Source organism: Thalassophryne amazonica, chromosome 4 (assembly GCF_902500255.1).
Source record: "Thalassophryne amazonica chromosome 4, fThaAma1.1, whole genome shotgun sequence".
In the NCBI taxonomy this organism is placed as follows: Eukaryota; Metazoa; Chordata; class Actinopteri; order Batrachoidiformes; family Batrachoididae; genus Thalassophryne; species Thalassophryne amazonica.
The window spans coordinates 144,768,856-144,792,672 of NC_047106.1; the positions used below are offsets into that span (position 1 = coordinate 144,768,856).

Sequence of the window (23,817 nt, forward strand, 5' to 3'; positions counted from 1 at the left end):
TCTTCTATCTTCGAGCCTGCCCACACGTCACCTGGTGTCAATTGACTTCGCTAATTCTGTGTATTTCGTTGTGTATCATCACAACATTAAATTGTTACTTTTTGGCTTAATTCATTGTCCGTTCATTTGCGCCCCCTGTTGTGGGTCCGTGCTACGACACCTTCCCTACAATAACAGCTCCTTATTTCCATTGATACACACCAGTCGTTAGTTTGTAGTGCAGTCGATCTTCCCAGCTGTTTTTATCACTGAGTTTTCTCTGCCTTTAAGGCTTGGAGAGTCCGGTTTGTATCAGTTCTTGGTGATCACCTTTTTACAAGCAACAAGTAATATTTTACCCAGATACCAGTCTTCTGGAACAATTACATCTTCTGTTATCACACCGAGATACAGGATTTTTACATCCTTGAAGAATTGGATATCCTAAAATCTTTTGAATCACTGAACAAATTTTATCCCAAAATAGTTAAATTTTGGACACATCCCAAATGTGTGGGAGTGATGGCATCCACAGTCTCCAGCACGCTGTGGGAACTGAACCTGGTTACTTTTGATGTGAGGTGTAATAAAGAAACAAATTGAGTTCTTCCAGCCGAATCCTCTCCCGTTCTCTGATCTAGTAGTTGTGTGCTGAGTGTCCCACACTGAACACCAGTCCTCCTGTCACCTTAACATACCCAGTGCTTGTTCGCACTGTTCTTTTAACACATCCAGTGCTATCACCTCTTTGTTTCTGGACTCCCTGATATAGTTTGGATGTAATTTTCTTTGTAGGTTTTCTATATGTTTCAGTTAGAATAGCGATTAGGTCATTACCCTCTGAGGATATACGTATTTGGTTTTATCTTTTTACTGAAGAAATCGCTGATTTGCAGATATCTGAAAAATTCACAGTTTCCAATTCCAAAGTCTCTCTGGAGCTCCCCAAAACTCCTTTGACTGGCACACTATCTGCAGCGGTGCCCGTATCCATCCGCTGTCTGAAGCCAAGGTCAGCTCTGCCAGGTTTAAAATTTAAAAGTATTTTTCTCTCACCTTCCATATCATATTACAATTCTGGCCCAGATAGTCATTGTTTGATGTATAATTTCATCGTTTTCTTGATATAAGATGTTCATTCTATCTCCTAATGCTGTTTGTATTTGGGAAGGTTTGACGTTGGTTTCTATATCTTTCCATTTTTTCTGATATAGGGGGCAGCATATGCAAACCAGAGATCTCACTCGGGCTGCATAAAAAATATTCTCTCAGGCTTGGCAAAGATCATCCTCCCTCTTCTTTACTTCATTGCATTGTTTTGTACCTGATTCTTGGTCTTGTGCCGGCCCAGACAAATCTAGAAATCCATTTGTCCCTGGACTGATATTGTGTTTCTGGGATCTGGTATGGAGTGGATTGAAAAGGTACAACAATATTGGTAGGATATTCGTCTTCATCACCTCAATTTGTGGACCCAGATCCATGTTAAATCAGACCATCACCTAAAGTCTTTCTGGATTTTATCATGTTGGGTGTTTTTCTGACCCGTTATCTTTGGCCAACTGGCCGGTTGTCATTCTATGTTTATTGAGATGTTATCTGTAGAAAGTGTCCTATTGGTGTCTGGATGGTCTCTGAATTGGAGAAGCTTCATGAAACTGTCTCATAAATTTTGTTTGAGCTGGTGTTGACTGGAACAGTATGGAACAAATGCCTTTGATCCAGGGTCACACATTCCAACCTGAAGCTTGTCTGGCCAGTCCGGTTCTCTGTAAAGGTCCAGTCACAGGCCACTTAATGAAGGGCAACGAAGCCCAAATGAAACAAGAAATCTGGACTTTCCTTGACTTTCATTGGCATCATTTAACCTTCACTCAGCTTCATTCCTGCAGCTGGCGCTTTGTTTTGTTGAAAAATTTGAACAAAGGGCAATGAAAGCCTCAATTTGTTGGTGTTTAGTTTTGCTGTCGTTCTTGACTTTTTTTTTAGCGTTTGCTTAGTTTTTGTAACGTTAGTGTTTAGTTTGACTTTGTTTGGCCAATTGAATGGTTTCACAAAGTACAGAAGCCGGTTTGTGAGCGCTGCTGCTGCGTTCATGTACTGTCGGAAATTACAGGGCAAACTCAGCCTGTTTGCTTGGATTTTTTTTTTTTTTTTAATCTGGGTGGGGGGTCAGCTTCACTGGGCTCAGGTACCTTACATAGGCCAGAATTAATCTTTGTGTGGATACAATTAATTATTTTGCCACAAGCAACTGCTGAATTTGAAACAACAAAAAAGTTGTGTAATTTCCAATGGTACTTGAAAGCAGCGGCAGCTGCAGCTCCTGCATGCGCTTATTATTTTTTATTAAATATAGGAATGACAATCCAGCCCTTATGTCCATGTGGCAACATGTAGATGATTCAGATGATTATATAAGAGCTGTTCTGGGAAGTAGAATTCACATTGTGGATCAGCTACAGCTGGTGGAAATAACCACACGTGAGTCAATGCGCGTTCATATATATATATATATATATACATATATATATATATATATATATAAGTTGTTACGGTTGGGGACCGGGTTGCGTGTTGGACCCAAATGCAGGAGCAGTAAGACAAAGACTGGAGGAACAACCAAAAGTTTACCAAACAGGGGAGACTGCACAGTAGACAGGACAGACGGGGCAACTGGACCGGGACCAGGAACTGACTGGACTGGGACCAACCGGAGACCGGGACCCAAACCAGGGACCAGGAGGACAACAGGACCAACCAAGGACGGACTGGACTGGGACCCAGGACTGACTGGACAGGGACCAGGTGAAGTGAGCCTGTGGAGCTTCTGGGGCTGGATGAACTGCAAGGGAGATGAGAGGGCTGATGAATATGTGCAAGTGCACCATTAGACATGAAACTCAACATTAACAGAAATAGTTCCTTCAGCTGCAGCTCAGGGACAGAGTTCCAAAAGACGACATAGAGTTCAAATCCAAAGTTCAGTTCAAAGTCAAAGTTCAAATGATGAGAATATAGTTCAAAACCAAAGTTCAGTTCAGGATCAAGTCTCTGTGTTTAGGTTTTCTGTGCTGCACTCAGATAACCAATTACATTAGTCTCAGGACCTTAGCTGTTGAGGTGATCGGTAAGTGGATCTGCTCACAGAAGACACCAAATGGTGAAACAGTTCAGTCAGTAGAAAAACTACTTCTCAGTGCTCACTGTTCCAGAACCGGCGCTGATGGGGTTAACCGTGATTATAGAATATCTGCTGATCACTTAGCGACGTGGAATAGATCAAAGGCTGATTAATGTGAGACACAGCGGGTGAAAGAACACAGGAGGAGTTCAGCAGAAGCATCAAAGTTTAAACACTTACTGAAGATGGAACATGACCTTGGAATTAAATCCACATTAAACACAGAAGTAAAAGAATACTTATTGATAACTTAAACATTACTATCTGGATGCTCAAAGAAATTCACAGACAGTTAAGTTTAGACCGAAAAACTCACGGAAGAAATAAAGACTATAAGTCTGAATGCTTAACTGAAAAAATACAATTAATTTAGTCCAGAGGCCTGGAAGCTCCACTCGAGTGCTCTCTAAGCCTGGAATACCACGGGAGGAAAAACACTAGGAGTCATAAACTGCGCCTGGAAGCGGCAGTGGGAAAAAACACGAGGAATTACATTCGGCGCCTGGAAGTGGGGAGCACGGAGACTCCAGTCTGGAAAAATGAAGAGCTTCAGTAGTGGCGACGGAATGCCAAACAAAACAGAAGATAAAGGTTACTGGCTGAGAGCGATGGTATGGCACAGCTGGGCATCTGTGGCAATCCGGTTCCGACCAGGAGGAACGCGGAGGTTCTTCAGGAGATGGTGAGGTAGGTGAGGAAAGAATCTGGCCCCGAACCGGACGAAGCACCAAGGTTAAATGCAGAACAATGAGCTGCCATCAGATTCAACTGCGAGGCTCCACTCAGCAGAATGAAAGTCAGCTGTGAGACGCCACTCTGTCACTCCATGCGCTGACTTGACAGATGGGGCGGGGCCCATGAGTAACATGACAGGTTGGAGCGGAGCCCTGATGTAATCCACAGCTGACACACCCGTGGCCACTTCACCCAGCAGCTCCACCTCAACTTCACCTGGAAACACAGACAGACAAACCAGCAGACCAGGGGCAAACCACAACATTAGTAATGTAATACAGTGATACAGCAGTGACCACGGCACACCAGAGGTTTCTTTTTAATTGGAGCAAGACGAAGCAGGATTCTGATAATGGAGATGATTCCTCTTTTGTTCTGGATGAGGAACCAGAGCAGGTGGATCCACCAACATGCACAGAGATCTCCACAGCTTCTGTTTGCAGTTTCTCCAGGACTCAGTGCTATGAGCTCTGTCCCAACGCCGAGTCCTGGAACTCAGAGATCCAGACACACACTGCTCCAGCTGTGGCTCCAGGCGCGTTTCATTTAAAGCGTTGAAATCAACGTTAGCGTCCGTTTCATTTTGTTCCTCTTTCGTCATTTTGTCATCATTTGGACATGCTGCAGAGGTGTCAAGTAACGAAGTACAAATACTTCATTACTGTACTTAAGTACACTTTTTACGTATCTATACTTTAGTCCATTATTTATTTTTCTGCCTACTTCTGACTTCTACTCATTACATTTTCACACAAGTATCTGTACTTTCTATTCCTTACATTTTTAAAACAAACAGCGTCGTTACTCTTGGCTTCAGTTTAATGTTTGTTTATATATATATATATATAAACAAACAGCGTTGTTACTCTTGGCTTCAGTTTAATGTTTGTTTATATATATATATACATATATATATATATATATATACACATATATATATATATATATATACACATATATTTCATGTCATGTGCGCCTGTAATCAACTTTTCTGCAGCACGGCTTTGCTTTGAACCGTGAACCAATCGAAGCAGTGGTTCGCAGATTGAAGCAATGCTTCGACCTATTGCTTCGTTTATTCTTTCTTTCTTTCGTTTAATTTTCCCCCGCTAAAACCCTAAAGAGCATACTTCTGTGAGTATTATTTACCTTTTCTATGTTAAACCGACCTGTTATGGTCTTCTGAAACAGTTGATGTATTTTATAACTTAAAAACGGGAGCGATGCTAACGCGTTAGCATGTCTATGGCTTTTTCAATGTTAAAACTTAGCATTAAGCAATTGCAGCCGTCATCACGTTCGGGTGCATTTATTTCAAATTGTAATATTTCTTAAATTTATTTTTGTTTATATATTAATAATCTAATGATTATTATACAAGGTCTGTCCAAAAAGTATCGTACCTTTTTATTTTCTCAAAAACTATATGGATTTGAATCACGTGTGATTACATCAGCCAAGCTGGACATCAGCACTTTTGCGGCACATTCCACTGTTACAGGAGATTTTGTAATGAAAGACGTGCGGAGGATTTCGCTCATCGGCACGAAGCAGCTCAGGACACGCAACAAAAAACACCTCCGTCTTGGAAACCATTCAGAAGATTCAGACGGCTTCGATGGCTTTCAGTCGAGTGAGTATCCGAGAAAATTGTGTAACAGCTGGACATGCCCCAACATGTCCTGTGAGGTGTTTTTTTGCTGTGCGTCCTGAGCTGCTTCATGCCGACGAGCGAAATCCTCCGCACGTCTTTCATTACAAATCTCCTGTAACAGTGGAATGTGCTGCAAAAGTGCTGATTGTCCAGCTCTGTTGCCATTTCTGTGGTAGTCACATGATGTCCAGGATCAACACAGCGTTCAGTTTAGAATGATCTGGTCGTTCCAGCCTGTCGATGGCCGCTCGGCGCGCCGCGAGCCCTCCGCCGCTGTGGGCCGTCTTAAAAAGGTTTTAACAGGTCCATAATCCGTGTGACGCCGACAGAATCTTCACCGATATGTAACTGAATCTGTTGAATGGTTTCCAACTGTGTGTCTCTAAACAGTTTCTGAAAAAAATTCATGGAGCAAGCGGCAGTCTCTCAGCAAGTTCTCAGACAAAAGAAATCTGACGGGAGGGGTGGACCAGTGCTCACTCAAAGCCTGCCCACAGGCGAATGACGCAACCGACAGGCGTGAAAAAAACTCACGTATGCGCACGAAGGTTCAAGCTTGGCTGATGTAATCACACATGATTCAAATCCATATACTTTTTGAAAAAAATAAAAAGGTACAATACCTTTTGACAGACCTCGTATACAATTTTAGAGAAAGAGGCAAAACAAACCTGAATAGAAACACAACAGAAAATATTAAAAGCAACTAACAATGAACATACATAAATAAGTGTTTCCTGTGAACACCTAGTGACTCTTACACCTCCACTTCATCCCCGTCTTATTAATGACAGTTTGTTTCAGTCAAACCATATTTTCAATGTGTTAATTTCTTCAGTGATTTTCTCCAGAACTATCTGACAAACTAGAAAACTGCTGCATCCTAGTAAGAGCAGAATACAACCCCTGGCAATAATTATGGAATCACCAGCCTCGGAGGATGTTCATTCAGTGTTTAATTTTGTAGAAAAAAAGCAGATCACAGACATGACACAAAACTAAAGTCATTTCAAATGGCAACTTTCTGGCTTTAAGAAACACTATAAGAAATCAGGAAAAACTAATTGTGGCAGTCAGTAACTGTTACTTTTTAGACCAGCAGAGGAAAAAAATATGGAATCAGTCAATTCTGAGGAATAAATTATGGAATCATGAAAAACAAAGAACACTCCAACACATCACTAGTATTTTGTTGCACCCACCTCTGGCTTTTCTAACAGCTTGCAGTCTCTGAGTCATGGACTTAATGAGTGACAAACAGTACTCTTCATCAATCTGGCTCCAACTTTCTCTGATGCTGTTGCCAGATCAGCTTTGCAGGTTGGAGCCTTGTCATGGACCATTTTCTTCAACTTCCACCAAAGATTTTCAATTGGATTAAGAATCCGGACTATTTGCAGGCCATGACATTGACCCTATGTCTCTTTTTGCAAGGAATGTTTTCACAGTTTTTTACTCTATGGCAGATGCATTATCATCTTGAAAAATGATTTCATCATCCCCAAACATCCTTTCAATTGATGGGATAAGAAAAGTGTCCAAAATATCAACGTAAACTTGTGCATTTATTGATGATGTAATGACAGCCATCTCCCCAGTGCCTTTACCTGACATGCAGCCCCATATCATCAATGACTGTGGAAATTTACATGTCTCTTCAGGCAGTCATCTTTATAAATCTCACTGGAACGGCACCAAACAAAGTTCCAGCATCATCACCTTGCCCAATGCAGATTTGAGATTCATTCACTTGAATATGATTTCATCCAGTCATCCACAGTCCACGATTGCTTTTCCTTAGCCCATTGTAACCTTGTTTTTTCTGTTTAGGTGTTAATGATGGCTTTCGTTTTAGCTTTTCTGTATGTAAATCCTATTTCCTTTAGGCGGTTTCTTACAGTTCAGTCACAGACGTTGACTCCAGTTTCCTCCCATTCGTTCCTCATTTGTTTTGTTGTGCATTTTTGATTTTTGAGATTTTTTGAAAATTTACAGGGTGATTCCATAATTTTTTCCTCAGAATTGAGTGAGTCCATATTTTTTTCCCTCTGCTTGGTCTAAAAAAGTAACCGTTACTGACTGCCACAATGTATTTTTTTCCTGATTTCTTATAGTGTTTCTTAAAGCCAGAAAGTTGCCATTTGAACTGACTTTAGTTTTGTGTCATGTCTGTGATCTGCTTTTTTTCTACAAAATTAAACAACTGAATGAACATCCTCTGAGGCCGGTGATTCCATAATTACTGCCAGGGGTTGTATAACTGGAATGAATTTGAATGAGGAAAGTTTTGTTTTTTGTTTTTTTTTTCCTTCACTAAATGGATGCTGCACTCACTGCAGTTTATTGTCTGGAATAGTCCCAGATTGCATTTCAGAGCTTCTAGCATTGAAACATTTTCATGCAGGTGGTGTTGGGGGGTAATTTTGGGTTTTGGGGTCTTGGGCCACATGTAGAATGAATCAGTTTTTAAATTAAGCTTTCAATTCATATAGTGGCATCTACTTTTTTGTTTTAAAGGTTACTTTATACTTTTATACTTTAAGTAGGTTTTGGAGCACATACTTTTTCACTTTTACTTGAGTAAAGAGGTCAAGTTGATACTTCAACTTTTACCAGAGTGTTTTTAAACTGCAGTATCTGTACTTCTACTTAAGTAACAAATGTGTGTACTTTTGACACCACTGACATGCTGACACACAGACATACGTACATAGATACAAAAATACAGACCCACAGCTGACTTTTAGCCCTTTATTTTGTTGTAATGCTTGTGGATTTAGTTTTGTTCTCTTTAAATATCCTTGTTTCCTCTGCCTGTACATTAGTTACTTAGTTTTAACGCTTCTTGAGTGTTGTTAGAAGGAAAGGTGATGTAACACAGTGGGAAACATACCACTGTACCAGCTTTTTGGAAACCTGTTGCAGGCATCCATTTCAAAATGAGCAAATATTTGCTCAAAAACAAAGTTTATCAGTTTGAACATTAAATATCTTGTCTTTGTGGTGTATTTAATTGAATATAGGTTGAAAAGGATTTGAAAATCATTGTATTCTGTTTTTATTTACATTTTACACAACGTCCCAACTTCACTGGAATTGGGGTTGTAGTTTTTCATGCAAATGTCAGCATGACAATTTTAACTAAGGGCCAAAAAATAAAGAAATCAAAAATATGAGTTGTTCCACTGAGGATAGGGAAGTGTGGGATGGGCTGCTTGTTCTGATGTCACCATGACCCGGATAAGCAGCAGAAAATGAATGAATGAATGTTTACAAAAAAAACAAAACCTGAGGTCAGTAGGTTTATTTAAAAACTAGACTGAGATAAGTCAGAATAAATTAAGCTTTTTTTAAAAAACAACTTAGTATTTCTTCAAACAGTGAATTGTAGGGAACAGAGTCACAGGATGAATATAATAATGTTTTGGAATATTGAAAATTATCACTTGTGGGTAATTTTATCTCGGGGCACCACTTATTTCAAAGTATAAGTACTTTTTAGTTTAAACATTCATTAATTGATTAGTCTCAATTTAATTAATCAGTCTCAGTTTCTAAAGGATAAGCTCCGCATGTCAGATCCGACACCCTCTGTAAAAACATACAAAAATCACAGACAACTTCACATGTTTAAGATATTTATTTAATTCTGGCAGGAGTTAAATAACAGGACATATCACAGTGATCGATTTAATGATTACAACCGTCAATGAGCAATGATTATATGATGTTCTGATAATTTGGTTTTGTAGCGGGAGTTTTAGGAGTAAGATTCGTCCTAATTTAACAGGTAATTTACTTTGGTACTTGTTAACCTGAGAGAAGATTAATGATTTTGAATAGAGTTAAATAAAGCCACTCTGTTTATCTGACAACATAGCCCGGTCTTACTTTGCACAGTGCAGCGGATCTCCGTGAGGTCTGAGGCTGGACGCCGTCTGGTTCAGTCGATGCTCTGTCCGCCACACAGCTTCTTCAGGGACCTTGACAAAGAGGCTCTGCCGGTCCGACCTGCTCAGTCTCGTCAGTGGCGGGGATGATTTCTGTTATTGTGCTGTGGTTTCGCGGCGGCAGTTCAAGTCGCTGTTGAACGTCTCAGCTGACCTGGATGTTTTTCTCTGCAGCGCTCTGGAATCTGGCTTGTCAGAATAAAGGTTTGAGCATCTTTATTCTCTATCAAAAATTCGTCTTTTGTCGTCATCTTTTTGGAAGCTTGGTCGAATCAGAATTCATTGAAAAAATAGCTGACTTTAGAAGAAAAATGTTCGTGAAAAGAATTTGGAGTTTGAAGAAGAAAAGGTTTTAATTTGAAAATTTGAAAAAGGAAGTTAAATGCGCCGGCGCGTTTAAATTGACAAAGGTTGCAAAAGTTATCTGTCGGAAAAATAAAGTAAAATTCTTGTCGGTGCGCACGTGGCTTTAAACAAAGGGTCATAAATCTTGACGGCCGAGGCAGCGTCTTTAAACCCAAGGAAAAGAAGAGAGAAAAGTGAAGAGAGGAAAAGAGCGAGAGAAAGAGCGAATTCCCGGGAGCAAGCTCTTTTAAAGGTTTAATAAGCTCCACCTCCAAGAATTCTGGGTAACATAGTTTCTGGAGTTTCCTTTGTCTAGTTTTATATATACAAATCAGCGTGGCTCCAACATTCCGCTTTGAAACCAAACCAAGTCCTGGATATTCAAGCTTCTCGCCCTGTCCAGTAGTGTTAGCCCAAATACCCGAGAGAGGAATCTCCTTTCCACCAGTTTTATCTATGACCTTGTTCTTTAGTCACGACCCAGGTGAGGATAGGAGTGTAAATCCAATGGTCAGCTCTGTGTTCACCACAAAGGGCTGGTGTGGTGTTTACAGGATCTCAGGCACAGTCCCACTTCCTCTGCTCCATTTTGCACCTTCTTGTGACCAAGACTTTGAGAAGTCTCCCCTGATCCAGAGGGAACAATCCAGCCTTTTCCAACAGAACACCATAGTCTCAGATTTGGAGTTGGATCCTCACCCCAGCTGCTTCTCACTCGGTCTCAAACCTTCCCAGTGCGTATTGGAGATCACTCATTGCAGGACTTCTGCAGTCTGCTCTCAGTACAAAGAAAGGATGAGCCTCAGCATCACATTGGACCTGATCCAGGTGGGTGCTGGACTCCGCCTGGGCTGCACCTTGTCACAGTTCTGTCTGGGATTTTCATGGACTGGATTTCTAGTTTCAGTCAGGGACTGGAGGGTGTCTGCTTTGGTGACCTCAGAATTACATCGTTGCTTTTTTTGTGGATGATGTGGTTCTGTGGGCTTCTTCGGACATTGACCTCTGATGTGCAACTGCATATCTAACTTTAAATATTTGGTCCCTTTGGCTTCTCCCTTTCTTCACTCAGGGTCCCACAGCAGATCCAAGACCTGCATGTTGGTTTACGCCGGGTGCCCTTCCTTCCCACAGCTCAGTGGAGAATGAGTGAGGCTGGTCTGAAACAGGTGCTTGGCCACCACGCTGCAACTTGACATATTTATTATTATTCTGCATCAACTGAGCTGTTACATCTCATCATCTTCAACCGCTTTTCCGGGTTCAGGTCGCGGTGGCAACAGCTCCAGCAGGGGACCCCAGACTTCCCTTACCCATGCCACATTGACCACCTCTGACTGGCGGATCCCAAGGTGTTCCCAGACCAGTATTTGTAACTTTTTAGTAACTCTGAATCAAGCTGAACCTGTTAAAATAAAAACAACTTGGCACCAGTTTTTTCATTGTTTCTATATATATATTTATTTATTATTACAATTATTTACGTATTATGATTTATTATTATTATTATATGAATTATTATTATGATTTATTATTTAATATTTGTAATCAGAGCCTTTAGTCTCTTCTTTAAGTGTTGAACACTGACAGTGTTAATTCTGAAAGAGTTTGTTTTGTGTGTGTGTGTGTGTGTGTGTGTGTGTGTGTGTGTGTGTGTGTGGTGTGTGTGTGTGTGTGGTGTGTGTGTGTGTGTGTGTGTGTGTGTGTGTGTGTGTGTGTGTGTGTGTGTGTGTGTGTGTGTGTGTGTGGATATTTTGCACCAGAATGTACACTGATCAGCTTTTATTTTCTTGAATAATAGAGCTGAATAAGCCGCAGCCTCCAGAGGAGTTGATGGATCTCCTGGTTCTGCTCTACGAGTTCCAGAACCCCAGACTGACTGCAGAGGTCCTGTGCTCAATCAGATTCATCTGCCTCGCCAACATCCGCTTGACGCCTCTCAAATGCTTCATTCTAAGTTCTGTGCTTTCGTGCACCCCGGCCAGGTACAAATTCAAATGTATTAATTTTAGAGGTGCACCGATCGATCGGCCACCAATCATTATCGGCCGATCACACTTTGATCGGTTTGATTGGTGATCGGCAAAATGCGCCGATCAAAAGGACCGCTCACAACAGTGTAGGCAGTAGCGCAGGGAGCGCTTGGTGTGTTTGTCAGGAAAATGATAATTTCTCTACATTGATTACAGACCCTGCAGTGGGTCCGTGATCAACTTTTCTGCAGTGCGGCTTTGCTCTGGACCTTGAACCAATCGAACCAGTGGTTCGCAGATTGAAGCAATGCTTCGAGCCTCTTGCTTCGTTTATACTTTCTTTCTTTCGCTTAATTTTCTGTGAATATTATTTACCTTTTCTATGTTAAACCGACCTGTTATGGTCTTCTGAAACAGTTGATAGATGTATTTTATAACTTAAAAACGGGAGCGATGCTAATGCGTTAGCATGTCTATGGCATTTTCAATGTTAAAAGTTAGTATTACGCATTTGCAGCCGTCATCATGTTCGGGTGCTGTTGTGTGGGCCGCTGAAGAGGAGGTACTGCTGGCCCACTACCACCAGAGGGCGCCCTGCTTGGAGTGCGGGCTCCAAGCACGAGAGGGCGCCAGACCCAGAGGAGGTGACAGCTGTCACTCATTACTCCAACTGTCACTCATCTACACCACCATATAAGCCAGACTGCAACTCCACCTCCCCGCCGAGAAATCGACTACCAGTACTAAGGTAATTTCTCTGCTGAATTTAGACTGTGACTTACGTCTGATCTGTTTGCAGCCGTTGTCCTGTGGTGCCCTTTCAGCTGGGTTGGCGGTCAGTGAGAGAAGCGACGTCTTCGCCTCTCACTCCATCCAGATAAGTGGTAACAGGAGCTGCTAGTGTGTTCCTAGGTTGGAGGTGGAGGTGCTTCCTCCTAACTGTGTTTGGACTGAGAATTACTGAGTGTGCGGACTCACACTCACACATCATCTTTCTGTTTTCTGCCAGCAGTACCAGGGTCGACAGCCGAAGACAGAGGCCACCTGGGGACTCGGGACTTGGCGGCTCCGGTGTTCTTCAGGCCGTTGGTGGTGGAGGCCGTGTGGGACGCGGCTTCTCTCTCGTCGGGCGTCTTCTATCTTCGAGCCTGCCCACACGTCACCTGGTGTTTATTGACTGTGAACATTAAGACACATTTCGTTGTGTAATATCACAACATTAAATTGTTACCTTTTGGCTTACTCATTGTCCGTTCATTTGCGCCCCCTGTTGTGGGTCCGTGCTACAACACCTTCCCAACAGGTGCATTTGTTTTCAAATTGTAATATTTCTTAAATTTATTTTTGTTTATATATTAATTTATTATTATTTTGGGCATGATCCAAATATGTACTTGATCGGTATCGGCCGATCAAAATTTCAGTGATCGCTGATCAGCCTAAAAAATCCTGATCGGTGCACCTCTAATTAATTTATGTAGCACCAATTCACGATGAAATCGTCTCAAGGTGCTTCACACAACATAAACCAAAAAAAAAAAAAAAAAACTGAATTAAAAATGTAAAACAATAAAAAGACAACCATAAAAGAATACAAGAATAAAAACACATCAGAACACTAATGATAAAACAGGGAAAACAAATGAGTCTTTAAACATGACTTAAAAGTCTCCACAGTATCCGACTGCTGAATGCAGATCATTCCACAGAGCTGGGGCACGATAGGAGAAAGCTCTGTGACCAGCAGACTTTTTATTCACTCTGGGAACAAACTGACGTCCTGCACCCTGAGAACGCAGGACCCGAGCTGGTACATAGGGGCTTACCAGGTCAGTCAGATATGGAGGTGCAAGTCCATGAACGATTTTATAACCTAATAACAGTACTTTAAGATCCAATCTTGCAGCAACTGGAAGCCAGTGCAGGGACACCAAAACGGACGTAATGTGGTCAAACCTTCTACTTTGTGTCAAAAGTCTGGCAGCAGCGTTTTGAACCAGTTGAAGAGCCCTAATCCTGGACTGCGGTAAGCCAGAAAAATAGAGCATCACAAATCTGTGTACAATAAACATCCCGTTCTTTGATCTTCATTTACAGTTGTACATTTTTACAGTCGCAGATTTTCTTTTTCCTGAAAGGTTCTTGGTTACAAAGTAACCTGCAGTGAAGTAAGCGGACTCTGTGGATCCAGGCTGCGGTGCGCTGTGAAACTGCTGGGCAATGTGAATAGGTGCAGGATGACCTGATGCTACGTCATGTCTTCCTCACTGAGGGCCCCTTCACACAGAGCACGAATAAGTAGGAATCAGAGCGAATCACGGCCAAACAGCCTGAATGAGCAAACCCTGAAAACATCGAACCGACATCGGGAGGGACACATGGTTAGGCAGGCGTGAACGATCCCGCTGTGACGGTTTTGTGCATGTGGACCCACATCGTGCCGCTGATGTGGGTCCACATGCACATGCATGCGTGACTTCATGACTTTCTTTGCTAACAAAATTTTAACTATTAGAGAAAAATTTACTCATAACCATCCCAAAGACGTATCGTTATCTTTGGCTGCTTTCAGTGATGCCGGTATTTGGTTAGACTCTTTCTCTCCGATTGTTCTGTCTGAGTTATTTTCATTAGTTACTTCATCCAAACCATCAACATGTCTATTAGACCCCATTCCTACCAGGCTGCTCACATTGATTGACTTTCAGTCACGTATCACCAAAAATACTCCCTAGCAAACACTGTTTTGTCAGTTATGGTGCTTTTTTTGCCATAATTAAAGACGATGAAAACTACTTCTTCCATACATTGTCTAATTTCTCTCTTTTTTAATATGTTTATCTCATTGTTGATTTTAGGCGTTTTATGCTCCTGTTATAAGATTGTATCACAGTGGGAATGTTTCTGTCTGTTAATCAGAGCTTTTGTAAATTGCAGGTTTGAATCCCGTGACTGGGATTTATTTTTTATTTAACCAGGGTTATTTAACCGCAGGCTTCTGTATTATGTCCCCTTTTATTTATTATTTATATCAACCCAGCGATTTTCACTAATTATTCAGCTGGTTTTTATTTTATTTTTCTCCACATCAATCAATCAATCAATCAAATTTTTTTTATATAGCGCCAAATCACAACAAACAGTTGCCCCAAGGCGCTTTATATTGTAAGGCAAAACCCATACAATAATTATGTAAAACCCCAACGGTCAAAACGACCCCCTGTGAGCAAGCACTTGGCTACAGTGGGAAGGAAAAACTCCCTTTTAACAGGAAGAAACCTCCAGCAGAACCAGGCTCAGGGAGGGGCAGTCTTCTGCTGGGACTGGTTGGGGCTGAGGGAGAGAACCAGGAAAAAGACATGCTGTGGAGGGGAGCAGAGATCGATCACTAATGATTAAATGCAGAGTGGTGCATACAGAGCAAAAAGAGAAAGAAACAGTGCATCATGGGAACCCCCCAGCAGTCTACGTCTATAGCAGCATAACTAAGGGATGGTTCAGGGTCACCTGATCTAGCCCTAACTATAAGCTTTAGCAAAAAGGAAAGTTTTAAGCCTAATCTTAAAAGTAGAGAGGGTGTCTGTCTCCCTGATCTGAATTGGGAGCTGGTTCCACAGGAGAGGAGCCTGAAAGCTGAAGGCTCTGCCTCCCATTCTACTCTTAAAAACCCTAGGAACTACAAGTAAGCCTGCAGTCTGAGAGTCTCTATTGGGGTGATATGGTACTACGAGGTCCCTAAGATAAGATGGGACCTGATTATTCAAAACCTTATAAGTAAGAAGAAGAATTTTAAATTCTATTCTAGAATTAACAGGAAGCCAATGAAGAGAGGCCAATATGGGTGAGATATGCTCTCTCCTTCTAGTCCCCGTCAGTACTCTAGCTGCAGCATTTTGAATTAACTGAAGGCTTTTTAGGGAACTTTTAGGACAACCTGATAATAATGAATTACAATAGTCCAGCCTAGAGGAAATAAATGCATGAATTAGTTTTTCAGCATCACTCTGAGACAAGACCTTTCTAATTTTAGAGATATTGTGTAAATGCAAAAAAGCAGTCCTACATATTTGTTTAATATGCGCTTTGAATGACATATCCTGATCAAAAATGACTCCAAGATTTCTCACAGTATTACTGGAGGTCAGGGTAATGCCATCCAGAGTAAGGATCTGGTTAGACACCATGTTTCTAAGATTTGTGGGGCCAAGTACAATAACTTCAGTTTTATCTGAGTTTAAAAGCAGGAAATTAGAGGTCATCCATGTCTTTATGTCTGTAAGACAATCCTGCAGTTTAGCTAATTGGTGTGTGTCCTCTGGCTTCATGGATAGATAAAGCTGGGTATCATCTGCGTAACAATGAAAATTTAAGCAATACCGTCTAATAATACTGCCTAAGGGAAGCATGTATAAAGTGAATAAAATTGGTCCTAGCACAGAACCTTGTGGAACTCCATAATTAACCTTAGTCTGTGAAGAAGATTCCCCATTTACATGAACAAATTGTAATCTATTAGACAAATATGATTCAAACCACCGCAGCGCAGTGCCTTTAATACCTATGGCATGCTCTAATCTCTGTAATAAAATTTTATGGTCAACAGTATCAAAAGCAGCACTGAGGTCTAACAGAACAAGCACAGAGATGAGTCCACTGTCCGAGGCCATAAGAAGATCATTTGTAACCTTCACTAATGCTGTTTCTGTACTATGATGAATTCTAAAACCTGACTGAAACTCTTCAAATAGACCATTCCTCTGCAGATGATCAGTTAGCTGTTTTACAACTACCCTTTCAAGAATTTTTGAGGAAGGTTGGAGATTGGCCTATAATTAGCTAAGATAGCTGGGTCAAGTGATGGCTTTTTAAGTAATGGTTTAATTACTGCCACCTTAAAAGCCTGTGGTACATAGCCAACTAACAAAGATAGATTGATCATATTTAAGATCGAAGCATTAAATAATGGTAGGGCTTCCTTGAGCAGCCTGGTAGGAATGGGGTCTAATAAACATGTTGATGGTTTGGATGAAGTAACTAATGAAAATAACTCAGACAGAACAATCGGAGAGAAAGAGTCTAACCAAATACCGGCATCACTGAAAGCAGCCAAAGATAACGATACGTCTTTGGGATGGTTATGAGTAATTTTTTCTCTAATAGTTAAAATTTTGTTAGCAAAGAAAGTCATGAAGTCATTACTAGTTAAAGTTAATGGAATACTCAACTCAATAGAGCTCTGACTCTTTGTCAGCCTGGCTACAGTGCTGAAAAGAAACCTGGGGTTGTTCTTATTTTCTTCAATTAGTGATGAGTAGAACGATGTCCTAGCTTTACGGAGGGCTTTTTTATAGAGCAACAGACTCTTTTTCCAGGCTAAGTGAAGATCTTCTAAATTAGTGAGACGCCATTTCCTCTCCAACTTACGGGTTATCTGCTTTAAGCTACGAGTTTGTGAGTTATACCACGGAGTCAGACACTTCTGATTTAAAGCTCTCTTTTTTAGAGGAGCTACAGCATCCAAAGTTGTCTTCAATGAGGATGTAAAACTATTGACGAGATACTCTATCTCACTTACAGAGTTTAGGTAGCTACTCTGCACTGTGTTGGTATATGGCATTAGAGAACATAAAGAAGGAATCATATCCTTAAACCTAGTTACAGCGCTTTCTGAAAGACTTCTAGTGTAATGAAACTTATTCCCCACTGCTGGGTAGTCCATCAGAGTAAATGTAAATGTTATTAAGAAATGATCAGACAGAAGGGAGTTTTCAAGGAATACTGTTAAGTCTTCTATTTCCATACCATAAGTCAGAACAAGATCTAAGATATGATTAAAGTGGTGGGTGGACTCATTTACTTTTTGAGCAAAGCCAATAGAGTCTAATAATAGATTAAATGCAGTGTTGAGGCTGTCATTCTTAGCATCTGTGTGGATGTTAAAATCGCCCACTATAATTATCTTATCTGAGCTAAGCACTAAGTCAGACAAAAGGTCTGAAAATTCACAGAGAAACTCACAGTAACGACCAGGTGGACGATAGATAATAACAAATAAAACTGGTTTTTGGGACTTCCAATTTGGATGGACAAGACTAAGAGTCAAGCTTTCAAATGAATTAAAGCTCTGTCTGGGTTTTTGATTAATTAATAAGCTGGAATGGAAGATTGCTGCTAATCCTCCGCCTCGGCCCGTGCTACGAGCATTCTGACAGTTAGTGTGACTCGGGGGTGTTGACTCATTTAAACTAACATATTCATCCTGCTGTAACCAGGTTTCTGTAAGGCAGTGACCTATTTGCGGCACTGTTGGCTTGTCATATTGTTATCAAATCAAATCAATTTTATTTATATAGTGCCAAATCACAACAAACAGTTGCTCCAAGGCGCTTTATATTGTAAGGCAAGGCCATACAATAATTACGGAAAAACCCCAACGGTCAAAACGACCCCCTGTGAGCAAGCACTTGGCAACAGTGGGAAGGAAAAACTCCCTTTTAACAGGAAGAAACCTCCAGCAGAACCAGGCTCAGGGAGGGGCAGTCTTCTGCTGGGACTGGTTGGGGCTGAGGGAGAGAATCAGGAAAAAGACATGCTGTGGAGGGGAGCAGAGATCCATCACTAATGATTAAATGCAGAGTGGTGCATACAGAGCAAAAAGAGAAAGAAACACTCAGTGCATCATGGGAACCCCCCAGCAGTCTAAGTCTATAGCAGCATAACTAAGGGATGGTTCAGGGTCACCTGATCCAGCCCTAACTATAAACTTTAGCAAAAAGGAAAGTTTTAAGCCTAATCTTAAAAGTAGAGAGGGTGTCTGTCTCCCTGATCTGAATTGGGAGCTGGTTCCACAGGAGAGGAGCCTGAAAGCTGAAGGCTCTGCCTCCCATTCTACTCTTACAAACCCTAGGAACTACAAGTAAGCCTGCAGTCTGAGAGCGAAGCGCTCTATTGGGGTGATATGGTACTATGAGGTCCCTAAGATAAGATGGGACCTGAATATTCAAAACCTTATAAGTAAGAAGAAGAATTTTAAATTCTATTCTAGAATTAACAGGAAGCCAATAAATGTGTCTTAAGTCTGGACTTGAAAATCTCCACAGAATCTGACTGTTTTATTGATGCAGGGAGATCATTCTACAGAACAGGGGCACGATAAGAGAAAGGTCTGTGACCCACAGACTTCTTATTCACCCTAGGGACACAAAGTAGTCCTGCACCCTGAGAAGACAGAGCCCGGGCCGGTACGTAAGGTTTAGTTAGAGCAGCTAGAGGGAGGTGCCTGTCCATGAACAGTTTTATAGGTTAAAACAGTGACAAAAACAAAACTGGGTTTGAATGTTTTCAAACTGTCCAGAAACTGTTGATCTCAATCTTTCTACATTTACCATCCGTAAAACCATAAAATAAGGTTCACTTCTTCTTTTTTAACAACAAACTCAGTGAGCCGTCCTTTTACAACTCAGGTCATGTCTGTGTGAAAGGTCAAGGTCAAATCAGAGGCCATCGTCTAAACATAACTGATGACCGTATCTCTGGAACCAGATGAGATGTTGGGTCTGCTCTCCAGGATCAAACAGACCAAGTTCTCTGATTATCAAGCAAAGTGGAAAAATGAGTTGGCGGCGAGTGGCCGGAAGCATCCGAGTGGCTTGTTGGTGTTGTTATGTTCCAGGTGGAACACACACACACACACACCTTCAACCACTTAGTCCAATTAAGGGTTCTGGGGGGGGGGCTGGAGCCTATGCATGTGAGGTGGGGTACACACAGGACAGGACACCGGTCTGTCTCAGGACCACAAACAAACACTTTCACACTCACACGCACACCTATGGACAATTTAAAGATCCCAGTCCACCTAACCCGCATGTCTTTGTATGTGGGAGGAAACCGGAGCACCCGGAGGAAACCCACACACACACAGGGAGAACATGCACACTCCACACATAAAGGCCACAGGTTGGAATTTGAACCCATGACCTTCTCACTGTGAGGCAGCAGTACTAACCATTAATCCACCGTGCTGCCCCAGGTAGAACACTGACAAAGAAATCAAGCTGAGGTTTGTTTTCTCAATTAGGTTTGATTAGTTTCTTTGATGGAGTAAAGAAATGTTTGGACAAGATAAATTTCTGATGACGGGATTCTTTTTTTTTTTTTTTTTTTTTTTTTTGACGCCTGAAATACTAGCACATGAATACATGGTGGTGAGTTGGGTTGTGGATTCAGGGTCTGAGGCTGAGGTCCATTTTTTTGGTTTTTGGTTCTAAAATCTGTGATGTTTTTTCCATAGTTACAGCCTGGAGGAGCTGGACCTGTCTTCATGTCTCCTGACCCGGGACATGCTGCAGATGCTGGGGCCGGCCTTCAGACACACACACAACCTCAAGTGAGACAAACAAAACAACAACAAACAATCCCTGTTTTTGTGACTGTGTGGTTTTTCGCATGTGTGTAACAATTAATGAGACGTAGCAACTGTGCCATGCCTTGTGCTGACACCCTGGGTGGCAAATAGGGGAAACGCCTTTTCCTTTGGAGGTTGGGAGGGCTTCCTTTGGCTGCCTTGGGCTAGTACTAGCTGTGTGGGCAGGTCCTGCTGGCCTTGGTTGGCAACCAGGGCTGGCGGGCTGGCCTGCATAGCTGGTTCTGGTTAAGGGCTTCTGGTGGGAGGCTAACTTGTTCTTCTTAGGGATGGGAGACCTTCCTTTGCTTGCTGTGGAGTGGGATGGCTGTACAAGCAGGCCCTGTTGGCCTTGGTCAGCGATCAGGGCTGTCAGGTTGGCCTGCATGGCTGGTACTTGTTCGGAGCTTCCTGGGAGACCGTGGATCAAAATGGCTGGGTAGGTGGGACCCATTTGTCAAGGTTGACTATCCATCTAGGAGATGGAAAACTCTGAATTCAAACCCGGATGTAGTCTGCATCCAGTAGTTGTGGGCCATTAGCCTGCAGCAAATTGACTAATACAAATATGGGTAGCAATTCAAAGACTGGCCCTCAGTACCCGACAAATGAGGGTTCTAAAATCACCATGGACCCAGCTCATGGTGTGCAGGGAGCTGGTGCCCTGGGTAATCATACATCTGAGCCTCTGACTTGTCCAGTAGGGAACCCAGCTGGGCCTAGGGATGGGTATCGAAAACCGGTTCCTGTTAAAAATCGATAAATGATTCGATCCACTGACATCAATAGCCTTTTTGCTTAATGATTCCCTTATCAGTTCTTCAGTTCACACTGCGCTGGAGCTAGCTGGTGGTTGGAGAAAGCTCCGACCACTCGCCATGACGAAAACATGTTTGTTTTTGTCTCGTGCACACGCCGCTGAGGAAACCAGATTAGCTGCACAAGCAATGGGTCTGAGTCCGACGATTTACCCAGACTGACAACCAGTGGTGGGCACAGATAACCAAAATGTTAGGTTTGATAACTGCTAATCTGCTAACTGAAAAGTTAACTTTTATAATGCTAAACCAATAAAAGAAATGTAGCGGAAGCTACAGCTAACCGCTAACTTTTAGTATTGACTCCAGTACACTGTCAGCTACTGACAAGCCAGTTTTGAGTTTAAGCTCAGCTGACACTTCCTATGCCATCTACTAGATAGGAGTGTGAATAGCGACCAACTATCACACGGTCGCTATGTGTTGCACTGAATCACACTTAATAAACAGATTTTTCAGTTTTGCAAATGCCTTTTTTTTTACAAATGAAAAAAATGACATATTTACAATACACATTTATTTGTAAAAACCAACACACGTTACAATAACTTTTGTGTTGGTTTTATACAAATAAATAAACCAACCAATCAGTGATCAGAGGAGGCTCACATTCCCATAATGCCCGTTGGCATCTTTGTGTGTTAATGCTCAAACCTTCAGAATTAGCGCATTACTTTAAAACTAAGATATGTGCAATATTTTCACTTTGGAAAAATGACAGAGTTGATGTTAATGTCAATAAACTGTCCAGAATTAGTTTGTTTTATAAATCAAGCCATAACTCAAAACTGCTTTGCTGCTCTGGGGCACTGTATGTTGTTGAATGTAAATTACTTGATTGAGCTCTGCTCCTCACAGCTGCCTGACTGCTGCAAAACATGTAACAGACAGGAACTAACATGTATGATTTTAGGGTTTACAAACGTTTTGATCATTCACCTTTACTAACTATGCCAGAAAAAAAATGTTAGCGGACTAAATGTTAGCGGACTAAAAGTTAGCGGAGCTAAATTTAGCAGAAGCTAATTGGTCCGCTGATGGTCTTTGAAGTTAGCTGAAAAGCTAATCTGCTAACAAAAAAGTTAGTTTTGCTAATTAGCGTATTAGCGGAACTGTGCCCACCACTGCCGACAACAAATATGAGTAAATTAAGTACTTTTATGCATTTTTTTGTGGTTTCTTGAGGCATTTTGTGAATGCAGACATGCACTCTGACCTCAAAAAGCACTCCTGTGATATAATCAAACGCACCCGCTCTTCTTCTGTGACGTTTAATGCCAGCCGGCATCCTTATTGTTGCAATGCTGCCACCCTCTGCATCAGTCCGTTACAGCAGTACTAAATCCTGTCGATGAGTCCAGTGTCTTTCAAGTACAGTGGTCCCTCGTTTATCGCGGGAGTTACATTCTAAAAATAACCCGTGATAAGCGAAATCCACGAAGTTATTTATTATTATAGATGTTTTAAGGCTGTAAAACCCCTCACTACACACTTTATACACTTTTCTCAAACAGGCATTAACATTTTCTCACTTTTCTCTCTTGTGTAAACACTCTCTTTTTTCTTCTGGTCGAGAAGATTATAAACAGACACACGCAGAACACAATGCGCGTGCTCTCCCTTCACTCCCTGCCTCCGGAGGTACGGATGCGAGACCCGCAAAGAATCCAAGTCCTCTCTCGGTGGCCACAGAGCTCTGCGGCTGCGGTCAACATCCGCATCAAAACAGCGAGCGTAGTCTCTGGACCTGTTGCCAGATTTGGCGCAATTCCGCACAGCAGACAGGAGGGCGGTGTGAGTGGCCCACTGCTGCGTTTACAGAGCCCGCAGAAAGCGCATCAGAGGCAGTGAGAACAATCGCGGTGATGCCGTCTAGTGCCGCGACCAGCCCGCCTGATAAGGACGCAGAACACAATGCGCTGTTAAAAAAAAAAAAAAAAAGCATGCAAAATTGCACAAAAAAAATCCGCGAAACTGCGAGGCTGCAAAAGGTGAACCTCGTTATAGTGAGGGACCACTATATTTAAAAAGCCAACACTTCCCCTCCCACTTTAATTTAATCTTTATTTAATCAGGTTTGACCCACTGAGATCAAGCTCTCTTTTACAAGGGAGACCTGAACAGTTGTTAAGTTTCCAATTCACCTAACCTGCTGATTCTATGTCTAAAATGCCTCCAACAGAAACTTCTTTCAGGCCTGTTTGTCTAAATTGTCAGAGAGGTTCTTGACGTTCTCTGGAATATTTATTACAATACATGAGGACATCCCTAATCACCAAAACAACGTCTTAAATAAGGTCTTGGCGAGTCCTGGATGAACCTGTGCCAGAGATCAAGGATCCAATGACCAATTTCACATTTATTTACTTTAAGACTCAATAAAATGTTGCTGACATAGAAAACCTGTAAAGCCATGTTTTAGTACACAGAAAATTCACTGGAAGTATTGATAAGGGAATCAATAAAGAATCAGATAGATAAGCACAGTTGATAATGGCATCAATATCAATGAAATCTTATCAATACCCATCCCTAGCTGGACCTGTCAGTAATAGTGTGGGAACATCTCGAGCTGGAAAGGAGTGTTGCGATTGAAGCTTCAGATGTTGGCCATCTCTGACAGTAATTCTGAAAGAGATGATGTCTGTCCATTGTCGGAAGGCGTGGAAGGACTCTTGCTGGAGAATAGTTCTGCCGCTTCCTCAGGGCAGCAGAAAAAGAAAAAAAAAACACAAAGTGAAAGAAAAAGAAAGGGCAAGGGACTGGGGATGGTGC

The 23,817-nt window shown here is 41.8% G+C and overlaps 1 protein-coding gene across 1 annotated transcript in view; it reads left to right on the top strand.

Annotated features, from left to right (window-relative positions):
* nlrx1 (NLR family member X1) overlaps positions 1 to 23,817 on the top strand; it is a 234,195-nt gene that overhangs the window by 121,136 nt on the left and 89,242 nt on the right. Inside the window, exons 6-7 of the mRNA XM_034168712.1 lie at positions 11,649 to 11,832; positions 20,114 to 20,209. Of these exons, the coding sequence (XP_034024603.1) occupies positions 11,649 to 11,832; positions 20,114 to 20,209 (280 nt within the window). The remainder of the gene's footprint in view (positions 1 to 11,648; positions 11,833 to 20,113; positions 20,210 to 23,817) is intronic.